The 23,356-nt window shown below is 42.4% G+C and overlaps 2 protein-coding genes across 5 annotated transcripts in view; one reads left to right on the forward strand and one right to left on the reverse strand.

Moving 5' to 3' along the window:
* Positions 1-4,599, reverse strand: part of RNF19A (ring finger protein 19A, RBR E3 ubiquitin protein ligase) — a 54,931-nt gene extending 50,332 nt beyond the window's left edge. For 2 of the 4 annotated variants that reach the window (XM_051785210.1, XM_051785207.1), the window contains exon 1: positions 4,462-4,599. The gene's annotated coding sequence lies outside the window, so the exon portion shown is untranslated. Of the gene's footprint in view, positions 1-3,665; positions 3,843-4,461 lie in introns of those variants that run through there. The other 2 variants (XM_051785209.1, XM_051785208.1) reach the window with 2 other exon arrangements.
* Positions 4,208-23,356, forward strand: part of LOC127470057 (uncharacterized) — a 44,811-nt gene continuing 25,662 nt past the window's right edge. The window contains exons 1-3 of the mRNA XM_051785114.1: positions 4,208-4,559; positions 5,514-5,604; positions 5,713-5,746. Of these exons, the coding sequence (XP_051641074.1) occupies positions 4,208-4,559; positions 5,514-5,604; positions 5,713-5,746 (477 nt within the window). The remainder of the gene's footprint in view (positions 4,560-5,513; positions 5,605-5,712; positions 5,747-23,356) is intronic.

The raw sequence follows: 23,356 nt of genomic DNA on the forward strand, positions 1-23,356 counted from the left end.
CTAAGTTGCTTTAGATTAAAGCAACTCTTATATCAGCTTTCCAGCCTGGTACAATCAGTTTAGATGAAAAACGAACCTTTGGAAATTCACCCTTCAGAAAAAAAAAAGTCTACGGCTATTCTCATCTTGCAAATGGCAATTACAGTGCTTGGCTACCTGTCCAACAGGATGCTGACAGTTGCCCCAACAGGTGACTGACTTCAACCCACAGTTTAAGAGTGGAAAAGTCTACAGTACTCTTTCCATTACAAAAAAGTAGCCTAAAATGAAAGTACACCTACTTTTTCTTATTCCATGAATAAATCCCAAGATAGGGTTAATTATTCTAAGGAGTATGCTACAACTTCAATGAAGGTAAAGGAGAACAGTCAAAGCCTTCCTCACTTGCCTTGACCTAAGGGTGGTATCACAAATGACATCTCACAACTCAGCTATAGGGTTTTCTTCCTTCTAAGAATTCTACTTTGAAAAACTCAAAGATTGTTCTAAAGCTGGTATAAGACATGCTTACAACAGGAAGAAAACTTCTAGTAGAGTCCTGTAGTATCCTAGTACCACACAATGTCTACAGCTCTTTTTAGATACCCATTGCTTTGTTTTGGATCCTTGAGTCAGTACTTGTACTAAGAGAAAAAAAAAAATAAAAAAATCAAGCAACCCATGCCAGAAAAAAAAGACTAGCAATCAAAACCAAAGTAAAACAGTTATGCAGTGTCTGATAATTGCCAGAAATGTATATGAAACAACCAAGATCACTGAAGAAAAGAATAAGCCACCTTATGACTCACAATCAGCTCTTCCACAAAGTCTCTTTTCATCAACTAAAAAATAAACTTACAAGAAAATCTGTGATAATGAGGTGAACATTACTTTATAGAAGTTTGAAAGAAATCTGTCAATCCATAAATAAGAGCAATAGAAAACAGACTAAATATCTATTTATTATCACAAAGCACTAAGAAATAAAATAAATTAAAAGAGTGCCTGAATGAATTTTCTGAAGTAATCCTTCAAGTGAATAATTAAGAGAGAAGACTCTGCTCTTAAGTTCAAACTGACAGTGGTTTATTTGGACTTATATTTCTTTCTAAGTTAAAGCAGAACACACAATATCTGAAATGTAATCTATATACAACACAAAAAGGTATATGTTTTTCCTTAGAGATTATTTCATTGAGAATTTAGAAGACAAACTACTTGAAATGAACTAAAATCATACGAAGTCAGGGATAAAACTTCCACTTCAGAGACTCAGAAATAAAAAGAAGTCTCCTCTTGGAAAAAATAGGAACACTAAGAAAACTCCCAAACATTTTAAGACTTACTGATAAGGCCTCTTCCATATTCTCCTACAGGGAAAAAATACTGTGCACTGCAACACTAATAAAAACAATCAGTTCTCTAAGACTCGATGTAACTTTTTACCTTCTTAGTAGAAGTCTACTTTCAGAACCAATTCACATGCTTTTAGCAATAAGATCCAACACCACTCCCAGTATTTTCAAGCAGTGTTAAGTACACTGATTCAGTCAACCACACATCTTCCATGAGTTAACAGAGAAGGCACAATGGAAACAGAGCTAAGATAAACATAAGAGAAAAACCTGAAATCAACTTCTTTATGGATGAAACAGTGTTAGAATTAATACCTCTATTAATGCTCCAAAGAGCTTTTGCTGACCCTAAGAAAGAATCAGACTGATTTGCAACTCAGCTACAAACCAGAAATCACGCTCAGAGCAGAGCCTAAAACACATATCCACCAACTCACTTTAGTCAGGTATTAAAATTTATTCTACTAGGCCAGTACATGGTGTTTACATACAATTCAGAAAACAGATCACAAAGCTAAGGTAGATGTCTGACCATGGGCCAGAGTAAACTGACCCCGCAATGGAGACTACAAGCTTGGCCAAAGGCCATCAGAGAACAGTGGTTCAGAACAGTTTAGTTGTACTTCTGAGTTCAAGGATCTTTCTTAGCACTTCCAAACTAGGATTCAGAAGTCCTGTGAGAAGACTTGGGCATCCTACTTTGTCACCCTGGAAGGAAGGAAGGAAGGTGGTGTGTGTGTGTGTGTGTGTGTTGGATCTTTGCAAGAAATACTTTAGTAAGACTAAGTAAAGGATCAAAGAGGCACAAGCAAACAGGAAAAAACCTGAATAAGCTCAGTCTGAAGTTCTTCTCATGGGGAACAGTCGATAAATGCTGTTAATTAAGAATAGGGGGGGAAAAAAGCATGCATATTTTCCACCACAAAAGACTCTACCCAACAGTCAAAAGAATTCAAGAGCTTGTGTTCTTTCACAGCTTGATAATATTCACATAAAACAACTTTTCCTAATGCATATATTAATGCTAACTGGGGATCCCACAGCTAAGGGAGCTTTAATGATTCATTTACTAATGGAGAGACCAGAATTTGTACATGCTACAAAGGTAAACAAACACATCTGTCAAGCATCTTCTCTCCTCGTGAGCCTCAACTAGCATAATTAATCAAAATCTGATGATTGCTCTGCATAAGGAATGTGTCATTTGTCTGACAGACTGAAGGGGAAGTGGAGAGAAGAAAACCACACTTACACATTTCAACTCCTTCTTTAGAAATGATGTCCTGATGTCCACAAACTCAATAATAGCTGACAACAACAAACATAACAGCTAGAATTCAGCATTTTACAAACGCTGAATTGTATAAAATACAGCTGAAACTCTGGCATACTTCGAGAAATATGCACACAGAAGAGTTACACATATGTAAGCCTTTTACCGAATTCTTTTTTAAGATTAGCATTATTGTCATTATGCAAAAGTGAAACTTTCATTTTCTGGACCAAACAGGCCTAGTTCACATGAACTTAAAAATAAAAAAGTGCTTTGTCAGCTTTATGAAAGCTTTAAGTATTTAAATGTTTACAGTTAAATAATGGTAAGATTTTGGAAGCTGTAAAGTAATGTTACACAGCTGTCATTTCTAAGCACGCAAGTGAATTCTGTTAGCTGGGCAATTCAGAATTTATACTTCAGCTTGACCTGGATATTAAACTGAAAACTTTCTTTTCCGATTAACTTATTAAAAAACACTTCATCAGATACTGAAATATGGTTCTTTGGCTGACAAAAAAAGCCTAACTATAAAAAAACTCAAACACTGAAGGAAAAAAATTAATTTTAAAAAAATTAATTTATGATTCATTTTGTCTACACAATTAAACACTGGAAGAGCCATCTCCCAAACGGCTCTCTGCTTTTTAAAAAATTGTTGTTCTTCATGACAATTGAGATAAAGTACTAATCAGCACCAAAAGATAACACTACAGTATTTTAACAGAAACAAGACTTCTTGTGCTCCTAACAGAGAAACACAGGCACATATACAATAAGCGACCACAAGGATGTGAAGGCTTCAAATTTTGATTTCTCTGCTCAGCAATAACAGCATTCTATTACTTTCCCTTTGGCATATGCCTATAACTCCACTACCACCCCTTTGGCAAAGCCCCATTTCTTTCTCTCAAGAGACAGCACTGGAGCAAGAGGAGGAAGGGAAGGACTCACATGCAGCTCACTTATATATATGCACGCTAGCTTTCAGTTTGCTACCAAATCTTCCCTATCTTTCCAAGGTGCGCCTGCAGTAGGTGTTGTGAATAGCACACTACCAGGTGGAAAACTCCCAGCTTTGCAGAAGGACCAGCGCAAGGAAAACACTCGGCAAGGGTGCTGGCTATCACCACTGCTGGTCCCCCACCGACTTCACAGCCGAGACGCAGTGTCCCTGGCCACTCCAAACTCCTCCGACCCTCCGGATCTGGGGTGGGCAACAGACTGCGGAGAGGTCACCTCGGAACTCTCTAGGGGCGGGTGCGAACGCTGCCCCGGGGTGCGTTGCAGGCGCGGGAGCCGCTCGCACCGCTCTCGCCGTGCCCAGCTCTCCTCGTGCCCCGCAAGTCCAAGTGCCGGAGTTCCCAGGGCCCCGGTCCGCTGCCGCTGCCGGGCGGCGGGAGCGCGGCACCGGCCGAGTGGCCCCGCGGCCCACCCGGGCGGCAGCTCCTCCCCGCACAGCCCGCCTGGGCCGAGCGGGACCCACCCGCGGCTCCGCGTCTCCCCCAGCCCCGGGGCCGGCTGTGCCCCCCTCCTCCGCCGCGGGCCGCTCGCTCCGCCCGGGGGGAGACAATGGGCACGATGACTTCACCCTCCAGCAATGTGCGGACCAGCGGGGGACGCCGCCGACTTCCCCCTGGCCGCCGGGACACCCCCGGGCCGCGGCTCTCGGGCCCTCTCCCACCCGGGCTCGGGCCCCCGCCCAGAGGCGGCTCCGGCTCGGAGGCTCCGCTCCACCCCTCACCCGCCGCCACGCTCAGGGCGGCGGCCGCCGGCGGAGGCCCGAGCCGGGGGACGCCGCCACCGCCGGGCCCCTCGGCTTCGCCCGCCCCGCCGCGCACCCACCCCCGGTACCTGCGAGTCGGCGGGAGGAAGCGGCGCCGCTCCGCCCGCCCGAGCCCGGCGCCGCGCAGGAAGCGCCTTAGTGTGTGTGTGCCTGTATCGGAGAGTGTGTGAGTGGGAACGGAGGGGGCGGTGCCGCCGGGGCGGGGCGGGGCGGCGCGGGGCCAGGGCCGGGGCCGGGGCCGGGGCTGGGGCTGCCCGTGGAGGGAGGCGGTGCTCGGGCCGTCGGTTTCCGCGACGCGCTGAGCTCAACGCGCACGGCGGGGCCGCCCCTCGCCCGCCCCCGGCGGGGCGGCCCCGGCGGCGGGAGCGCTGCGGACCCGCCGCGGGGCCGGGGGTGCCTTTACACTGCCCGCTCCATGCTGAGCCCGACTCCGTGCTGAGCCCGACTCCGTGCTGAGCCCGACTCCGTGCTGAGCCCGGCTCCGTGCGCGGGGCCGGCAGGGCGGGTGCGGTGGCCCTGCCGCGGTGGCGGGGGACGCTGCAGCGCCGCCGGCTTCAGCAGCAGCACGGAGTGCAGTGTTGTATATATGTTCAGTTCCGTGGGCTTCACACTCGTGGGAATGGAAGAGCGCGAGGCGAGGAGTGAACTATCGGGGCGTTTCAGTAGGGTTGTGCCGCTGATTAACTCACCAAGAAGGCAAAGCCCTGTTTCCGTGCTGTGAGATGCAGACCTTTCTTCTTTTCGCCCCCTTGCCATGTGAAACAGAACCCGCCTCAGAATTTGCCCAGAAGCTTTTCCTTCCTGCGTGGCCCTGCCCTGCATTTGGCTGCAGTCTGCCCCGGGCTGCCTCCGGCCGAGCTGTATGGCTCACCTGCCCTGGGTTCGGGTTTTCCGTCTCCTTTTGCTACCGACCTTCACGCCGTCTTCCCCGGGATTCCCTCTGTCTGCAGTGATATCGTAGCTGCTGCCCTCTCCCACAGCCTGCTCTCTACCCCTGACCTCCGGTTCTGGCCCGACTCCGAATCTCCTCTGACTAGTTTAAAGAATTATTTACATACACTAATACTGCATTGGATTTAAGTCGAGTACTGTCTTTTTTAATTTGTTTATTTTTTCCTAGTTAATCATTCATACTATCTCATGTCATCTCGGAATTCTCTGGAACTGGAGTTAATCCTGCGCTTACAATTGGTGGTTCTTCCATTAAGCTGGTATGAAACCTGAAAACTTAATCTGAAAAAAGTTATTAATCACCCAACCTGCATATAACATGTGCAAAGATAGTAAAATGAATAAAATGTACTGTGCTTTTCCTGCAGGATTTCCAATGTACCATCTGTTAAAGGCTTGCAGGTACACTTACCTTTATTTATGTGCATAGTTCCATGTAAGTCAATAGGACTACTTCCAGTACATCAAATTAAAAGTAAGTACGAGTCATTCCATGGTGAGATACTTAATCTGAAATGACAGAATAGGCAATTACAACAAACAGGGAGGGGAAGTGGAAAATAAGGGTAACAACTATGAGATTATACTGGAATTTTGGCATGTTGCATACAAACCATGCCAGTTCCTTCTTTGCTTGTAAAAGCCAGCAGGTAGGTGAGTTGTTTAGACTCAGATATGGCAAACGTGCATGACACTTAAGACATGTAAGTGGTGCCATTGTGTTCACCTGGGTAAGATATACAGAAATATATTACATAAACCACTTGCAGGGTGAAGTCTTGACCGCTTTGTTATGTATGGGATTTGACACAGAGAAAGGGAACTAGTTCATAAAATTAAGGGAGAAAAAGGAAAGGCAAGAATGGAGGTGCGTGAAGGAAAGAAATAAACAGAGGAACAAAAAGATTAGCATATAGAATAGCATGGTATTTTTACTGGAATAGGAACAGCAAACCATTTACCAACTCAGATGTGCAGCTACCAATAAAACAGAAACCAGCAACAAGAAATGCAAAGCAATGCAGTAATGTGTTACTTTCTAAATGTCCAGAGGGATTTAGCAAATTGGTACAAATGTTCTGAAATCTCTTGGCTAATGCTGGAGAACAGGAGGGAACGGGAGCCCAGGTGTTTTAAAATTCTGCACTGGGAGATTGAGCAGCCACTGTGGTGGTCAGATGGTTTTTCCTTGAAGCTGATGAGGGAAAAAGCAAACCTCCAGCCAGCCACCCTCCTGAGAGCTTGGCAGCAGAGGGCCTGCAGCCAAGTAGGTGCTTTTCATCAGAAGTATTCGAAATAGTCAATTAACAAAATACAGAAAGCATGGGGAGAAAAGAGAATCTTTTCAGCACAAGCTGTACACCAAAACTGACAGTAGTTTGTTTTAGTATGTAGAGAAGATATGTTTGCTTGCTTGCTTGCTCGGTTATTGTTGTAGAACACAATGACAAAGCGGTATTAAGGAAAAGTAGGGGCTGCTCAAAGTCTGTAACAGAGGAAACGCCTCATGCACACTGCTTTTGGTGAGGCATACAAGATTCAAGAAAGCATACAACCCTGCCTTTCCAAAATACTGTCCTGACAACATTTAGGATTTAAACTTTCTGGGTATTTAATTCAGCTGCTGGCAGAAAAGTACAAAGTATTATATCAGAATACAAAAATACTGCCCTCCAAACAAAGTGTCTGGTATGTTCTAAGGAGACATAAGCACACACAACATGCTGTCAAATGGGGAAGGGCAAAAATCATATCAGCATGAAGAGAGGTGAGCAGACAGGGCTGAGGAAGGAAAATGCTTTTTCTATCAGTAGTAAGGAATGGAGAAAGGGTATGACATGAACAACCTCATCTTAATTTTGTGTATTCTTCTCATAATCTATGTTCGTATGGATTGCTGGCCTCAGTGAAGTTTCAATATTTACGTATGAAACACTGATATTATGTATAAAACACTACTATCTCATATGGTACTGTAAAATCCAGTGCCTTGGGCCAGAATTTAATGTGTTGGTGGTCTTTTGTATAAACTTAGGTTGGAAGAGTATCAAATATGATGGGTAAATGTCTCCATGTCTCTGATCCCACATCTGAGTCTTCCTTAGAAATCTTTATCTGAGTATTCAACCATCATCTTCAACATAAAATTGACAAATCCAAACTTTATTTTTGTATAGGTAATTTTATATTTCCTGCAGCCTCTGTCATCATTTGGTCTCCAGGCCATCATTTTTAGGGGAAAAATTTATCCCCAACCTTTCCCCTTTTGACACATACATTTATGTCCTTGACCTTTCTTTCATCTTGTTCTGAAGAACACCCTTTGTTGGAGGATTCACTGCTCTCCTACGTTTTCCAGCTCAACTGTCTCACTGATTTATTTTTTTTCCTGGAGAGTTTATTTTTAGCACCCCTGATTTTACTGATCTGTCTTCCAGTGTTGCCCCACAGATGGCTGCATTTGCACAAAAAGCATAGCAGAAGATTGATGTGGCAGCAGAAAAAAGTGGCATAGAGAAGGAAGAGAACTGTCTAGATCAATTTTGCTGCTGGAGAAAATGTAGTATGGAAATGAATTCTGACTTGCAACTAAAGAAGAAAGAATAAAAGCCTTTAATGAATTGAAATATCTGCAATACCCATTGATAGCAAAACATTCTTTAGACTGGGCATACAAAAATAGGCAATACTAATAAATATCACTACATAACTGATAAATATTGTATATTAATATTGCTAAGAGACAAATTGCATGGGACAGGAATAAGTGTTGAATATCGTCAGGTTTCTGTTTACCTGTTGGGAAAGATTATTTGTCGTGCACTGATTGCCATCAATTGTGTTGAGTGCAGTAGATAAAAAAAAGTAATGCAGATGCACCATGATGACAAGGCTAGGATAATGGATTAGTGTCAAATAGAGCTATCTAATGTAGATGCAGTCTCACTGATCCAAGCTACAAAGTGGAAAGGTACCAGTAAACAACGTGCAAGCTGAAAACTTTCCAAATTTTTTGGCATGTCATAAAACATTAAAGGTGAAGGCTTCCATAGCCATTTCAAACATCTCAGATATCTTCAAGTTACATCATCTGATCTAATCAGTTTCTGTAGTAGTCAATAAAGAAAAAGCAAAGGTAGAAAATTTACAATATATGGAACTACAGTCCCCAGAACATAGCTACTGCATGAAAGAAAACCTCTTTAAATAAATTAAATAGGTTTATTTCCAGCCCCAATGACAGAGAATAGAAATAGTTTGAGAAATCTAGGTGCCTGAATCCAAAAATGTTGCTCTTGAACATATATCGGATGTCACTCAGCTTATAAGTCTCCAAAAGTCTGAGAAAGACTGCTATATTAGCATAACATTTCTTGAATGCCTAAAACTCTACTCCTAAATGTAATATTTGAATTCTGGAGTTGAGGAGTTGCAGGATGCAGGAGTGATACCTGTGTATTTTCTTGGAATTAGGTGTCCTGACTTTTTAAAAGTCTGTTGGTTATCACTGTCAGTATCCTTAGGGAAACTTCAATTTGTTAGAAAAATAAAGGAAAATCAACTAAGAGTTATACTGTGAAAAGAAGCAGACTATCATTTCTGTTGCACAACACTGTCTCCATTCTAGTCCCCTGAACTTTCCTCCTCTGTTAGTCAGAACAGTCTGAAACTTCTCTTTTTCTGGGTTGAGAGGTTATTTGCTTATTCTCTGCCCAAAGGTGAAATTGTTTCTGGAAAGCTTGAGCAAGAATGTTTTTGCTCATTTTAAGTGTGAGAACAGTGGGTAGGGGGAAATGTTGCATAAAGGTAAAAGTACTTGAGGGTTTTTAAATAACTTTTTCATCATGATGAGGAGATGTGAAGAGATTAAAGTCATGATGGAAATAACCATGCTTCAGAAAGACCTATACGTTTTCTAAAGTTGTTCTCAAATCATTCAGAGGGTCCCTCAAGCAGCATATACAGTCCATCTTTAGCAGAACCAGAGAGCATTTAGACTTGCCCTTCCCTGCTCTCTGGCTCTGCAGGGTAGGACTTGGCTGCAAGGACCTGTCCCCATCACCCAGCCCTAAGCCTGACAGCTGGAGGACACCAGGACAGCCCCAGCCCTGGACAGTCCCAGCCCTGGGTATCAGGGACTGGCTGAGGCCATGCTGGGACATGAGCCTGCAGGTGTGCCTGGCTCGGTGGGACCCATCACTGGGGCAGGGGCTGATGGCTCCAGGGGTTTGAAATGGTGTCCTGGGCCATTGGCAGGGACCTCAGGGTCCCAACACATCCTTATGGAGAGACTCTATGTAGCTTTGCCATGGTAACTTCAAGAGGAGCTCACTGAAGCAGAGCTCTGGCAGGAGCATTGCTGTGTGCAGTCATACTGGAGGTGGAAAAGGACAGAATTGGGGAGGAGTGGTTGCCTTTAGCCCCTGCATAGAGGGCACATGATTTCTGATGCAATGGCTAAGGCTGTGGGAGCCAACAGCAAGCAGCAATAGGAAACAGAACCTCTGTGCAGGGAGAGCTTTCCAGAAGTGCGTCAACCCTCTTGGCTTCACTGGGGCAAACAGGCCATTTGTAGGGCAGAGTAACTTTGATCTGCATGAGGAGCTGCAAACACAGCTCTGCCAGGTTGTCTGGCAATTCCTGCTTGCAATAAAATATCCTGCGGCCACTGCCAAGGGCTAGTAACAACAATTTCCATGGTCAGGAGCACCCAACTCCAATAATCTCTCAAACACTTCCCAAGACTTCAAGCCTGTTTTGTGGTACAGAAAGGCCAGTGACTGCAGTGCCATGAGTTTACCCAGGAATGGTACATAATTAAATCTTTGACAGAGAGCTCTAAATAGTTTTGATTCATTCAGTAGGCAGCATACCAGGATGTGCCTAGATGGGCCATGATGCAACGTGACTGGAAGATAACTGCTGGTCTCAAATGTCCCTTCCACGTGCAAGAGAAGCATCTGAAGCAGCCAAAGGTTTTCAGTCTAGCCACCACTCAGGCTACAGAAAAGAACTGTCAATAAAGACCATTGAGGTACTGCCCCAAACCTTTGACAGAGTTTAGCTTCTGTCTACCAAGCTCCTTCACTGTGCAGTCTAAGCTGGTGCTCACAGAAATGCACTTTTATCTAGGGCTGACCCCTAGTTCTTGACACCTCTTGCAGATATTTGGGCAGTTGCCTTTGGAGAACTGCTCCTGATTCTGCTCCCAGTAATGCTCCCAGAATGCAATCTGCAAGGGGTTGAGCCAAGACCCTGCATCCATACACAAGGTTGCTGTGCTGGCCCTGAGGATAAAGATATCTTCAGGAGCCATGTTCCAATGAGGACCTCAAGGACATCACAGCAGAGGAATATCAAAAGAGCTATCTCCAGCAGTACTTTCATCAGATGCAGATCCAGCTCTGATGAGAATCTTTTCTCCTATATGTACAAGAAAGGAAACTGAACTGGCAAATGAAGCAGTGAAACAGGTCTCCCAGGGAAGTGATAGAGTCACCATCCTGGAACATGGTTTAGTGGTGGAATTGGCAATTCTAGTTTAACGGCTGGACTCGGTGATCTTTTCCAACCTAAAAGATTCTATGATTCTCTTATCTATGAAGTGTTTGGGCTGAGACTTCAAGGGCAGACTCTGTGAGCTTCAGGCCTGGAGAGAGAGGAAGGGAGAACTTCCCACGACCTTCTTCCTTCTAGATTCCATAGCAGTCAACCTGCACACTTAGGGGGCTTGTGAGGGATGAGAGGCCACAGGACCTTTGTGCGAGTCCTTTCTTCTTTTAGTTTGCTTGAAAACCAACTTGCTTCATGAGTAAAGGGGCATTTTGAATAGCTTTTTCAACCTTTTAATATTTGTTTTGGAACCTGAAGTACTTCTCTCTACTTTCCAGCTTCTCTCTTATATTCTTGAAGCCTTTGACAGCTCAATTTCCTGTCTGCACAGAGATGACCCAGCCAACTTTACTTGGTGAAAGAACTGATGGGTTCTGGACCTATGAAAGGCAAGAAGTGAATCCACTGGGTTTATTGGTAAGGTCTAGGGTTTTTGATATCCATTAGCCATTTAACTACATAGTTTGCAGAACATTCCTGGGAATATCTCAGATTGGCTACACACCATGGTACCCGGGAGAGGATCAGCTCTCTGCTAATGGTTGAAAATGGGCAATGGGTCTTTATCCATGACACCTTCCAACCCTCTGGATTGCCAACAACCTTCTGGATTATCTATGGGATGGTCCTCTGAACCACATCTTGCAGAGTCTTGTCCAGTTCAGTTTTTTATTATGCCTAAAAACATAGCCCTAGAGAACATATTAAACAGTTGGTACACAGGGGACTTTATGTGCATTTCCATTAATGGCAAAGTGAGGAAAATGCTGTAACATGTTTTCTTCTCCCTGCTATCCAACAAGGCCCCCAGGAGCTGGTCCTCCATCCAGCTTCACCTTTGCCATGCTTCAAGTGGAGTGCTATGACTCTTGGGTGGTGTGCTGACTGTCCTTCTCAAGAAGAAAACAGAATTGATTTAAAATATATTTAACATATGTTTGAGGCCACAGTTGTTAGTTTCTAGAACCAAGTGTTTTGAGTTAGCCTTCTACTTTTTTTTTGCATGCTAGAATTTGCCTACTGTACCAAAGTAATCAAGTCAGGAATCAGAGGATTTGGCTTCTCTGAGGACTGTGTCTGCCTCAAATTCTGCAGAAGATACTGTGTGTTGGTGTTGCTTTTTTGGTTTTTTTTTCCCTTGGCTTGTCTTCACAGGGTTTCTTTCCCTTGATTCCTTTCTATTTTTGCATTAGATCAGCGAAACACATGACACCTAAGACTTCACTCACTGTGCCCCCTGCTCCACCCCCTGCACTCAATTCTGTCCAAGATATACGGACAGAGATTTCCTCTCACCCCAAGGGTAATGAGTCACAAAGTCTGGATGATTAGAAGGAAGGGTTAGGGTTTCACCTGCCTTTTGGGAGATCATTTTCTCCCTCAGATACCATTCCTAATCCTACACTCACTGCAGATTGCACTGACAGAAGTGAGTCCTCTCTGGAGACTGCAGTGCTATGCATTGCCTTATGGAAGGTGTTTCTGCACCACATGTATCCCTAAGGGTTGGAACTGACACTTGACATTGAAACTTGTTTAATATTTTTTTTGTTTCAAGTTTCGATAAAGTTTAACCACTGAGATAATCCAGGTTTCTGTTTGAAGCAACAGAAGGGCAGCCATACTGCTCGGTGAGCAGGCTCTCTGGTGTTGTGGGGTTTATCTGTAGTGCAGGCTGTGTAGATACATTTGGGCTAACTCTACATGGGTTCAGCTGGCTGTGAAAGCACAGAGCTCAGTGAAGAACAACACCTCACCACCCTTCCAGGCTGTGAATTGCTCTGTGCTGTTGCAGCATTAGTGCTGACACTGAGTTTGTTGAGATCTTGAGATCCTACTCTTGCCACTGCTGCTTGATTTTTTTTGTCCTTTGCTTCTCTAGGGATTGCTGTGATTATGAGATTTGGTATAAAATTATTCTCTGCAACAGTAACTGGCAACACACATCTCTGCTTGTGTGAAGGTCTTTCTGCAATGTCAGGAGTGTGTGTTTCAAGCTTTAGGTCATCCCAGTTCACCATCTAATTACCTGTCAGGTCTGGGCCATGCAATATAGAATCTGATGTTACTAGTGACTGGAATTCGTTATTACGCCCAGATACTTAGCTGACATATAGAAAAGGCTGGATGAGTTTATGATCAATAAGGAATTCCCATAACTACAGAGCTGTAGAATACGATAAGCAAATGAAGCAATCTACTAACCACTGACCAGGGAAGAATTTGTACCGCCACACATATATTCAGTCTTCAGAGTAGAGCAATTCCTCTGAAGCTTCTGATATTGCCTGTTACTAGAGACAGGGCTCAGTGGAGTAATTACCTTAGTCATGACGACAGCTACTCCAATGCCATCAATGGAAATCCTTTTCATAGTGCTGAATTACAGCTTGACAGCAGCGATCTCATGACACACTCCTTCTGATTCCCCACCTGCATTATGACAAATGTTTTGCTTGGTTACATGAAAATAATATCACTGCCTAAGAGGTAGACAAAATGACAATGAACTTATTTTTATGAAATCTTTGGATTCTTTGCCATCTCCTATTTGCTTTCTGTATTTTTTTTGTTTTCCCTTTTGAGGGATTCTACATTTATTGGAACAATCTTTTAATTGCTTGCAACTTCCCATTGCTCTGGTGTGATTGCTTTCCTGTATGCAATTTCTTTCTATGTGCTACTAGAAGTTAGAAACTGGTGTCACCATTAACATTTTACTAAATTGTAATTGCCACCAGTGAAACACCTCTCCACCCCAAAAGTGAGTTTAACATAGTTATCAAAGGTTTGGAGGGATACTTGCTCCTTTTAGTTTTGTTGACAAAAAAGGAAAAAGTCTCCAGCTCACAAATTGGCTTCCTATCATCTGTTATAGGAATGCATGAAGGGTAATTTTTTAAAATTAATTTTTTTCTTACCATGGTAAGACAAAACACTTAGAGCCTGAGCACCTGAATTAGAACATGAAGGATGTACCCTAAAGTTCTGAAGAATGGAGATACTTAAACAGTTTATATTCTGACACTGAAGACATAGGTAAGTGTAAACATTTTATCATAAATCCAAGGCAGGCCATTTTCCCATGACATACTGTAGCCTCATGTCAGCTAGTCCAAGAAGAAGACATATGAATCACCTTCTGGCTGCATCTGTCTGTCTTCTTTCAGTGTAGAGAAAGCACAGATTATGATCTTAGATTCATCCTTACCATTTGAACAGTTAAGATTAGGTAAGATGAATTCTTCCTCCATGTTAGCCAAATGTCGGAAAAGATATCAAATGCTCCTTTCTTCCTTCCTCCACAGCATTATTAAAAATCTAGATAGTGATTCTTGCATAATTGTTTGGTATAATAAATGCTCATACTTAAAAAAAAAAGTACTAAGTTTAGTTAGTGATAATAGCTTATATAGCTTATTTTGCAAATAAACTCTTATCCCATTTGTCAGATCCTTAAACCAATTTTTCCACAGCTGGAGGATTCTGTCAGCCAGACCACAATAGGCAACTGGAGGAAAGCAGTGAGGGCTCTTTGCAAGGATTTTTTTTTTTTTTCTGTGCAAAGATGTGAGGTAGCCAGTTGGTAGCTTTTATTCTTCTTTATTCCATGTGAAACCTTGATTTAGTGCTTCTGCAGTACCAGGGATGTGTAAGGGTCAAGCCGAGGGACTTGTACAGCCAGGTCACTCAGTCACTGAGTGTGCCCCATGTGGGCTTAAAGTATGTCAGGACTACTGGAGGGTTAGAATAAGGAGAATGAGAAAGTGCAAGATCACAGGTCTTTGCACCATCCTGAACTGTCATTTTTACCCTTTTCATAGAATCACCCTCAATACTGATAGGTTAGGAAGAGCCCAGAAAGGCTCTCAATGCTGTGCCCATGATGGCCTGCTTTCTTTTTCTTGTACTGCTAAACAAAATACAGGATTCATAAATAGAAACGCTGAATATAGACTGCAGGAGATTATTTTAGCACAGTATGAAGACACGATGCCAGTAAACCTGTAATTTGAATATATATTTTTGTTGCAAGATCTAGTGTTCTGTGTTACACAGAGACACACAAAAATGTAACAAGGGCAATGAGGCTGTCAGCTGTGGCCATCTCAGTAGTATTGCAGAATTCTGAAGAAGATGACAAAATGCTGCATTCAGTTGAGAAATTAATTTAAGCAGAATGCTTAGAGAAAATAGGTTGTTATCTACAGAAAAGGGGAAGTTAAGGGCAAGCGGAACTTCACTGAAGTATGCCCTGTGTTAGAGAAAAGAGAGAAGTTCTAAGCCACAAATGGAGTTGAACTTAATCAAGTTGAGCAATTAAACTTGTTGAGCTAGTTAAATTGCAAGAGTAATCCATTATACCTAAATATTAAGTTTCCTGAAACTGAAAGAGATACCAGCAGAATATAAGGTACTTACCAATGTCAAAGAAATAGTCACAATAATTAATGTATAGAATGAAGTAGCACCGCAACAAGAAAACCATATGTAATGTTTTAAAAGAAGTTTGGCAAATCTTGGGGCATCCAAACTGACTAGTGCTCTTATTGCTAAAGGAAAGCAGCTATATGTACCTTCTGACCATTTTCCATTTCAAATTCATGCTTATTGACCAAGGATCTCTTCACATTATAATGTTTCAATGGGCAATTTTTTTGATCAATAAATAAAACTTCTTATTTGGTAGATATCTAATCCTAGTGTCATTCTCTAGAGCCAGGTAAATGTAAGACAGTTTAAAAATAGCTGTATGGAAGAAAACTCTTTCCTTCTCTTCTCGCATATGGACAGATAGACCTGGAGTTGTTGATGACATTTACTTTCCTTTGGGAAATACATGGAGCTTTTTCAACTGGTTTGGCCGGAGTGTACTGGAGCACAGCCCTGCAATGTACCCCCAGTTCTCTGCAGGTTACTCACTTCCTCAACTCTTCAGTCCATTCCTTTTTAATGAGATTATTTTCCCTTAATGTTTTGCAGGCTTTTCCTGTCCCTTCTTGTTTTTCAGTGGAGTAATCATACTTACTAATATCTTATCCAAAAAGCCGAAGACAGCTTTGAAAATATTGCATGCTGTGGGCTTTTATTTGTCTCCTGTTTGCACCTGCCTTTAGACTATTAATACAAAATTTCAGAAAAAAACCACCATAACTTAACACATATAATACTCTACTAAATATTTTTCCTGGCACAGCTCAAGCTGATGTCTCAGTGTCAGTGCACAGAGCAAGAGTGAGACCAATTCTTTTCAATCTGTCTAGAAATTTCCAACTGTGACCTATGGAGAGCTGCCTGGTGGTCCCCACAGTCTTGTCTGATCATGTGTTGCTGGCTACTCATCTTTTCCAGCTGCAAGCTTCTAGTAAAAGCAGGGGGAAAATGGTATTCCACGGAAGTAATGAGTACAGCTGCTCCAGAGATATTATGTGAATGTGTACCGGAGAAAAGATGATCCCCACAACCCTGGAAGCAGGGGAGACAGAATTTGCAAGACAGTCTCTCTGTTGACCTGTGATCTACCATATGGAAAAGTTGGACATTTCAGTGGGCTTTTATATCCTAGTTTGATTACCTCTTCATAGTCATTCTTTGCCTTCATCTTTCTCCCTACAGTTACAATACACTGTCATAAAGTACTTTTCCTCCAGATCTAGATTCCTGGAATGTACATGTAGGATAAGATCCTTAGCTCCTGAGGATAAGGATCTTATCCCATTACTCTGCCAATGCAGGGCTTTTTAATACTCCTACTCTTAATCTAATTAGTTCTCCAGTCCAGTTTAAAATTTTCTCAGTCGATGCAGAATTCAATCAGAACTGTAGGCTGCATGAATAAGCCTAGCCAAATAGGAATTTGCTCTGACTAAAGGTCAGGTTTGGCCTCTGAAGAACTGTGTAGTAATGAGTGTTTGGTTCCCTTGAAAATTGCAATTGTATGGAAATGTCACAAGAATACATGTATCTTTATTTAAAGAACTGGTGGTTTTTTCTTCTGGGTTGCTTAAAGCCACATGACTGAGGTATTTTACAGTACAGCTGTTACAGATGACTGATATAATCTCCTTTACAATCAAAAAGGGACATGGAAAGTAAGTGACCTTCAGATAAGAGAAACTCAGTTGAAACTGTGCTTAGGCTTGGTTTTTGTTGGGTCAAATCTTGCTCTCACACCCATGAGACCACACTACAGCCTGGTAGAGTTGAGGGGCTCAGCCTGCTTCCACACACAGCCCTCTGAGGGGCTGTCTGGGGCTCAGTCTCCTGACACCCCACTCACTGAGCACTGAAGTCAGGGAGATCCCCTTCCATACTACAGCCCCTTTCATGCTACTCAGTTGGTGTCCCACAATAAATTCAAGGTCCTATTTAATGAAATTCTCTCTGTATTTATCTACTGACCTCAGTATGTCCTTAGGGCTACAAGAGATTGATTTTATCTAAAATAAAACAGAGAAGAGAGACTCAAGTAGCTACGACTGATGAGCAAATAGCTTTTATTCCAAAAGAAAACACAACGTGAAAAAGTACCCTTTGGAGAGAGGATTGCAGAGGCGTATCAGTGGATGTTCACACTCAGCATGGCATTTACTGTACCCTTTGGACAATTACCACCTCCAGACCTAACCCAGGGCTGCTGAGCTGATACAATGGCTCTCCCACCGCGGAGGATGCCAGTGAGATTCAATGTACCACTGAAGGGGCAATGTCTTTGTGATGCGCTGCCAGAGCAGAGCTGTGGCCAGCCTCAGCCTTGTCTCAGCACTGCTCTTCCCTCTCATCCCAGCACCATTCTCTCTCCAGAGCACAATCCTAACTTCTTGCTAGTTCTGAGCAGCAGATACTTTTGATGCCAGACCAAATACTTGCTAACAGTGTGAGCAGGTCCTATGAAACAGTCCTAACTCCAGTGAAGGACACGTAGGGCACCTTACTGCAGTTCAGCTTCTCCTTGTAAATGACTGTGTAGAAAGGAACCTTTTGGAAAGGAAATGAAAGGAGCAAGGTGGATGGCCGGGGAGAGATGCTGGGGTCAGACAGGGAGATATGGCGTATTATATCCTAGGAAGAATATAATCAAAACTTCTGGGAGGGAGCATGCTTCTGGAGTAGTGCTCTCTTCCTCCAAAATGTGATTGTGTGGATGCAACAGGAGTCAGTGAACAGCTCTGCTTATTCTGTGACTTATTTCAGCCCAGCACAGATTCAGGGTAGAATTACCTACACACTCAATATTCCGATTTTGAAATATTCTTTTAATTCCAGAACCATAAAGACTGCAGATTTTACAGTTTTGAAAATGAAAGAGAACTGTACAATAACTTGCAGACACACATAATAGCTTTTTACGGGAGGTTATAGACAATTTTCTCACTACAGTTAAGCTGTAATGAATGTAAAAAAAACTCACACCGGCAGGTAAAAAAGGGAGGAGGAAGAAAAAAACCAAAAAGCTGTTTACTTTTAAAGGCCTGTTGGCAACTAATACAATATCAAAATTTAAGGTTTGAAAAACAAGACATTTTACCAGGCGAAACCTAATGAAGCTGATTTTTAAATCAACAACTTAGCAGAATTACATTGATTGCAAGAGCAATTTGGGTAATTACATGTGGAAATGACCATAATTAGTCAGAAATGAGGAAGAACCTTGCAAATGTTCCCATATACAAGATTTTCTTCATCTTTCTATGAGATGTTCAGTGCTCAGTACAAGCTCCATTCTTTAAGCCAATAAAAAGATGTGGTGCCATATGTTCATGAATGATGACTCATAATCTGGATACCCCAAAACTTTGGGCACAGTTCTGAATTGTTACATGTATCCGTTGGCATTTTTGGGGGAATGACCCGTGTCTGTTGTTACAGGAGAAGTGCCCAAGACACAGGGAGCTGCATTTTGTTATGCAAATGTAGAGGGGGAGGAATCGTGCATTTTGTATAGAAGTTCTGCCTGGCATCATGTCAAAAAGTTAATTCCAGTATGGTCAGAAGAACAAAGAACAATTTTAGGAAGGGTTTGATATTTTATTCATATTTAGATTAAGTCCAGAGAGATGATGAGAATGTTAATTGGTCTCCCTGAAGAGACAGACGTTCTCACCAACTAGAAAAATCAACTGAAGCAATTGGGTCTTTTTTCTTCATTATTCATTTTTTCCCTTTTAATCTTCACTATGCAAAGCTAAAGAGAAGCCGAAGAAAGCCAAGCCAAATGGCGAGAAAATGAGCACATGAACTGCAGAGTCTTTAACTGATTAAGAGATTTGTGAACAGCAGGGACAATAATCAAAGCAGGTCCTATCCTTCTGAATAGAAATGAGTTTGCTAGGACCTTTCATAATTGTTTATGACCTACTATTGTTGTTATCATTATAGATCTCTAGAGAAAGAGGAAAGTAGCCGATGTAAATTTATAGCAACTTTAGAGATAAAATGGTGACTGTAGAAACTTTTGCTGTTAAAAAGCCTCATTGAATGGTTGTAAAAATCTTCTCTGTTTAAACAAATGGTCCTGGTGATAAAGGCTTTCCAGCAGAGTGCTCAAAATAACAGTCCTAAGTGACTATCACCATAAAACTCAGCATACTGCCAGAAGAGTTGTGTTTTTGACAAAACTCACCTCATTGTTAATCGACATAGTGAAATTTCTCTGTAGAATTCATCCACGGTCCAGCTGGAATACAGTGAAATAGATTAGCTTTAAAGCTCAAACCAAGGGGTGGCAAAACCATGGGGGACTGTGCTGAAGCCCTGTTTTTCAGCTCTGACAGGCTATCTCCTAGATTGATAGCAATTTTCCAATGTTCAGTGTTATTTCAGTTGGCTATAGTGCTCTTGTTTCCTGGTGTTGTTCCATCTCTGTTAGTGTTTTATATCTGTCTTTGGACTGTTTTTTCCACTGAGCTCTCCTGCTTCCTTAGCACTGCTGCAAAACATGGTGCAGGAGCCTAGTAGATGTTTTTGGGGACTGTTGACTTTGCTAGGACCTGATGCCCCGCTCTATCCCACCATGTCTGACCTGTCCTGTCCTAGTCCTGGTAGCCTGAGGAAGAAGAGTAGCCATGTCATAATGTGAAACACATCCTTTTGTTATTATACTAGAGGGCAAACCAACCCCACATGAGTAGGGTGAGTAGTAACACTACCTGCTTTTGTCATCTTGAGGTAAAGAAATCATGGACAAGGGAAAGGAGCAGGCAGGGGAATTGCTGCCCTTCCCACTCATAGCTGAATCGTTGCAGAATGGCATCAGTGGAAGCAGAGCAGTTTGCAGGGGGCTGAGGAGAATGACATCTCTGATTAGCCTGCCCTAAGCAGTGGGGAGTAGTGGCTATCTGGCCAAACAGGCCTCCACCAAGAGACAAATCCTTGTTCATCTGGGGCAGTGGCATGACTGCTTGTCTTCGGGAAGCTTTTTCTGCACTTCAGCTCTCCTGCCCAAAAAATTCCTGTTTGGTCAAGTCCATCTGTTTGATTTTCCTTTGAAAATGTGACATGCTGAGCATTTGGGTAGGTTGAGGATGGTTTCCCTCAGAGGCTCGCTGGAGGCTTGAGCTGATGTTTCCTTTATCTGAATGGAGAGTGAGCCTGGCAGATGGGTAACATGATGCTAGTCTCAGAGAAGGAAATATTTCCAAAAGAATTGCATGTGGTGGGAGACTGTGTTTGATGGTGTCACAAGCTCAAGCTGGTAATGTATCCTTGTCCTGTCCTGTTCTTTCCTGTTCTATCCTGCTTCTTATGTTGTAGCTAACAGCACAGTTTCTGAAGAGGCAGAAAATACAGCATTGTCTTAGTGAGGAAGCAGTAAATTCCCTTGTGTATGTCTTGAGCTGTGACGATCCACAGAACAGTATAAATTTGGGCTTAATTTGTTTCTGGCTTCTGCTATTAGAGGAATGAGTTCAACTAAATTTTTTCACCTCAGTAGGACATGATACCAGATGAGAGTTTTCTATGGATGCCACTTAAATGTATAGTAAGCTGGGATATAATATTCTGATCTAAGTAAAGAAATATTAATTTAACAGGCAATGCTTTGTTTGTCATTTCAGGAAACGAGGGGATCTGGTCTGTGAGTGCATGACTCCATCAAAGAGCTATTATGGCACATACCAACAAAGGGGCTGGCTTCAGGGCTAAAATTGCTTTGGGTCCATATTATCTATCCTTACTTTGCAAATGAAATGAGTCTGCTTGTAAAGTAAATATCCATCACGTTCCATAAAATAGTTGGGAAGCAGCGATGTCTGTCTGAAATGAGCCTCAATGTAACTCAGTTTCATATGCAGGTGTCAATAGCTCTTTTATGGGCTGCTTGGGATACATCAGATGTATATCAGATATAATTATCCTCTTCTGTTAGAGTGCCACTGAGTCTGGCCCAGTTTAAAACTCAGCCCCTGCCTAGTCTACAGTGATAATTTTCATCACTTCCTTTGGCCAACTTTCATAACCTGGAGAGGTTCAATTGCAGTTAGCTGCAATAGTGTAAAATTAATTACTTTTGTATATTCCTGTGCTGTAAGCACTGGATGCAGCTACTGTGCTGTAATATTAGATTAAACTGTGTACATTATTAGCTTTATCAATGATTCATTACAATCTTAATGCCAACCAAAAGGACACAGAGTACCCATTTACCAGTGCACCTCTGGCAAACACTGCAACACATACAGGTGCTTTCTTTGGAAGAGCCTTTATCAAGGATATAAAGTAATAAAAATTTTCTGAGTTCAGTACATGTGTTTCAAGTATATTACATCAGAAATAGGAAAAAAACCCTACATTTAACTTAAGACTTAAAGCAAGATCCTTAAGATGAGACTCTGAACCATGTATTCCAGGCAGCCAGGTTTAATACAAAATCTGTGTGACAGCAGTCAACTGTAGACTGAGAACTAGACCATTTGTAACACTGATGGATGATTGTGCTCATGTCAGTCTGTGGCTGGAGCCACTGAATGCAACTGTGAAATAAACTTGATTATAGAAACAGAGACTCGCAAAGACTCACAGGGGCATGTGGCATGTGAGCAACTGCCTCCTCTTAACCATCCCTTTCTTGTCTTCCCCCATGTTTTGGAAGGTACTGTCTCCTTAATTCATTGATCCATTTGTTTCCTCCACAGAAAAGTCATTCCTCTTTCACTCACCCCTTCACAGCAGGCCCTGAAGGAAGGGTAGGTGCTTGGAGTGCTCTTAATATGTAGAGAAATGCTAACCAATAACAGAATAAGAACTGGGGAATTTTTCTCTTCCTTTCCCTTTTGGGCCAGGATGAGAAGGGGTATTTCAAAGAGCTGACTTTAGCCGGTACAGATGCAGTTCACAATTTCAAGGCTTCCCAGTCCTTTTGAAAGCTCAGGCATTGGCCTGTGATATGCACACTTGTCAACAACTGTATATTCATTCCTGTGGGCTTGAATCAAATCCTACTATACCCTAGTTTGTCACTGGCATAACCACTGATTTCAGTTAAATTAGTCTTTATTTACACTGGTGAGTATGAAGAAAGGCAGGTTTGCTAAGTGCAGCAGATCACAGAAACCAGTCTTTTTCTTCAAGGGAGGCATTAGTCACCGCTGCAGGCACTTTGATTTGTTAGTCTGTACACAGCACAAGCTCTCAAGAAAGCAAAAGAGTATTTGTATGGATTTCCTGGGATGTTCAGCACTCTTGTAAACCCTTGTGTTGGTTTTGGTAAGGTTCATGAAAATAGGTAATTGTCTGCTTCAAAAATGAATCAATGGAACTTCAGAAACAAACTCCACCAGGGGTTAGAAGCAAGGGTTGCTGCGTGTGAGACTGACAAGGAAATACCTGTGTCCCAAGAACAGCCCACAGATGTTTGCAGGGCATCTTTGTTAGGACCTGAAGGATGGGAGTAGTGCCGTGTGTCTCAATATGCACTTATGATAACTATTACTCACTGGTAGCCATTTGAATGTGCCTTATAGAGCTCAAAGTCCTTCTAAGAAAATAAATAATTATTAAAGATAACAATTATACTACTGGGACCTTTGGAGCCCTGCTGGGGTCCTCTGACCCAGGACCAGGAGACTCAGTAAACTATGGGTAAGAAAATTAAACTTCCAGTGATTACGTTTCATTTCACTGTAGACAAAACTGTATCTCTACTGGAAAATGTTTAGGGTTTAATAACTCAAAAATAACTGAAAACTACTGAGTACTACTTTTGCCATTTGCAGATGGCATTATATAATTAATAAATCTAAATCATGAGTGTCAGCTATTTAGTCCAAATGAACAGAATCTTATAGTGGCTGAGGTTGTCAGGGACCTCTGGAGGTCATCTGGTCCAAGCCCCTTGCTCAGCCTCAGAGCTAGTTGCCCAGGACTGTGTCCAGATGGCTTGTGAGTGTCTCCAAGGAT

The sequence above is a fragment of the Manacus candei genome, unplaced genomic scaffold, assembly GCF_025592945.1.
Source record: "Manacus candei isolate 608988 ecotype Guabito, Panama unplaced genomic scaffold, ASM2559294v1 h1tg000019l, whole genome shotgun sequence".
In the NCBI taxonomy this organism is placed as follows: Eukaryota; Metazoa; Chordata; class Aves; order Passeriformes; family Pipridae; genus Manacus; species Manacus candei.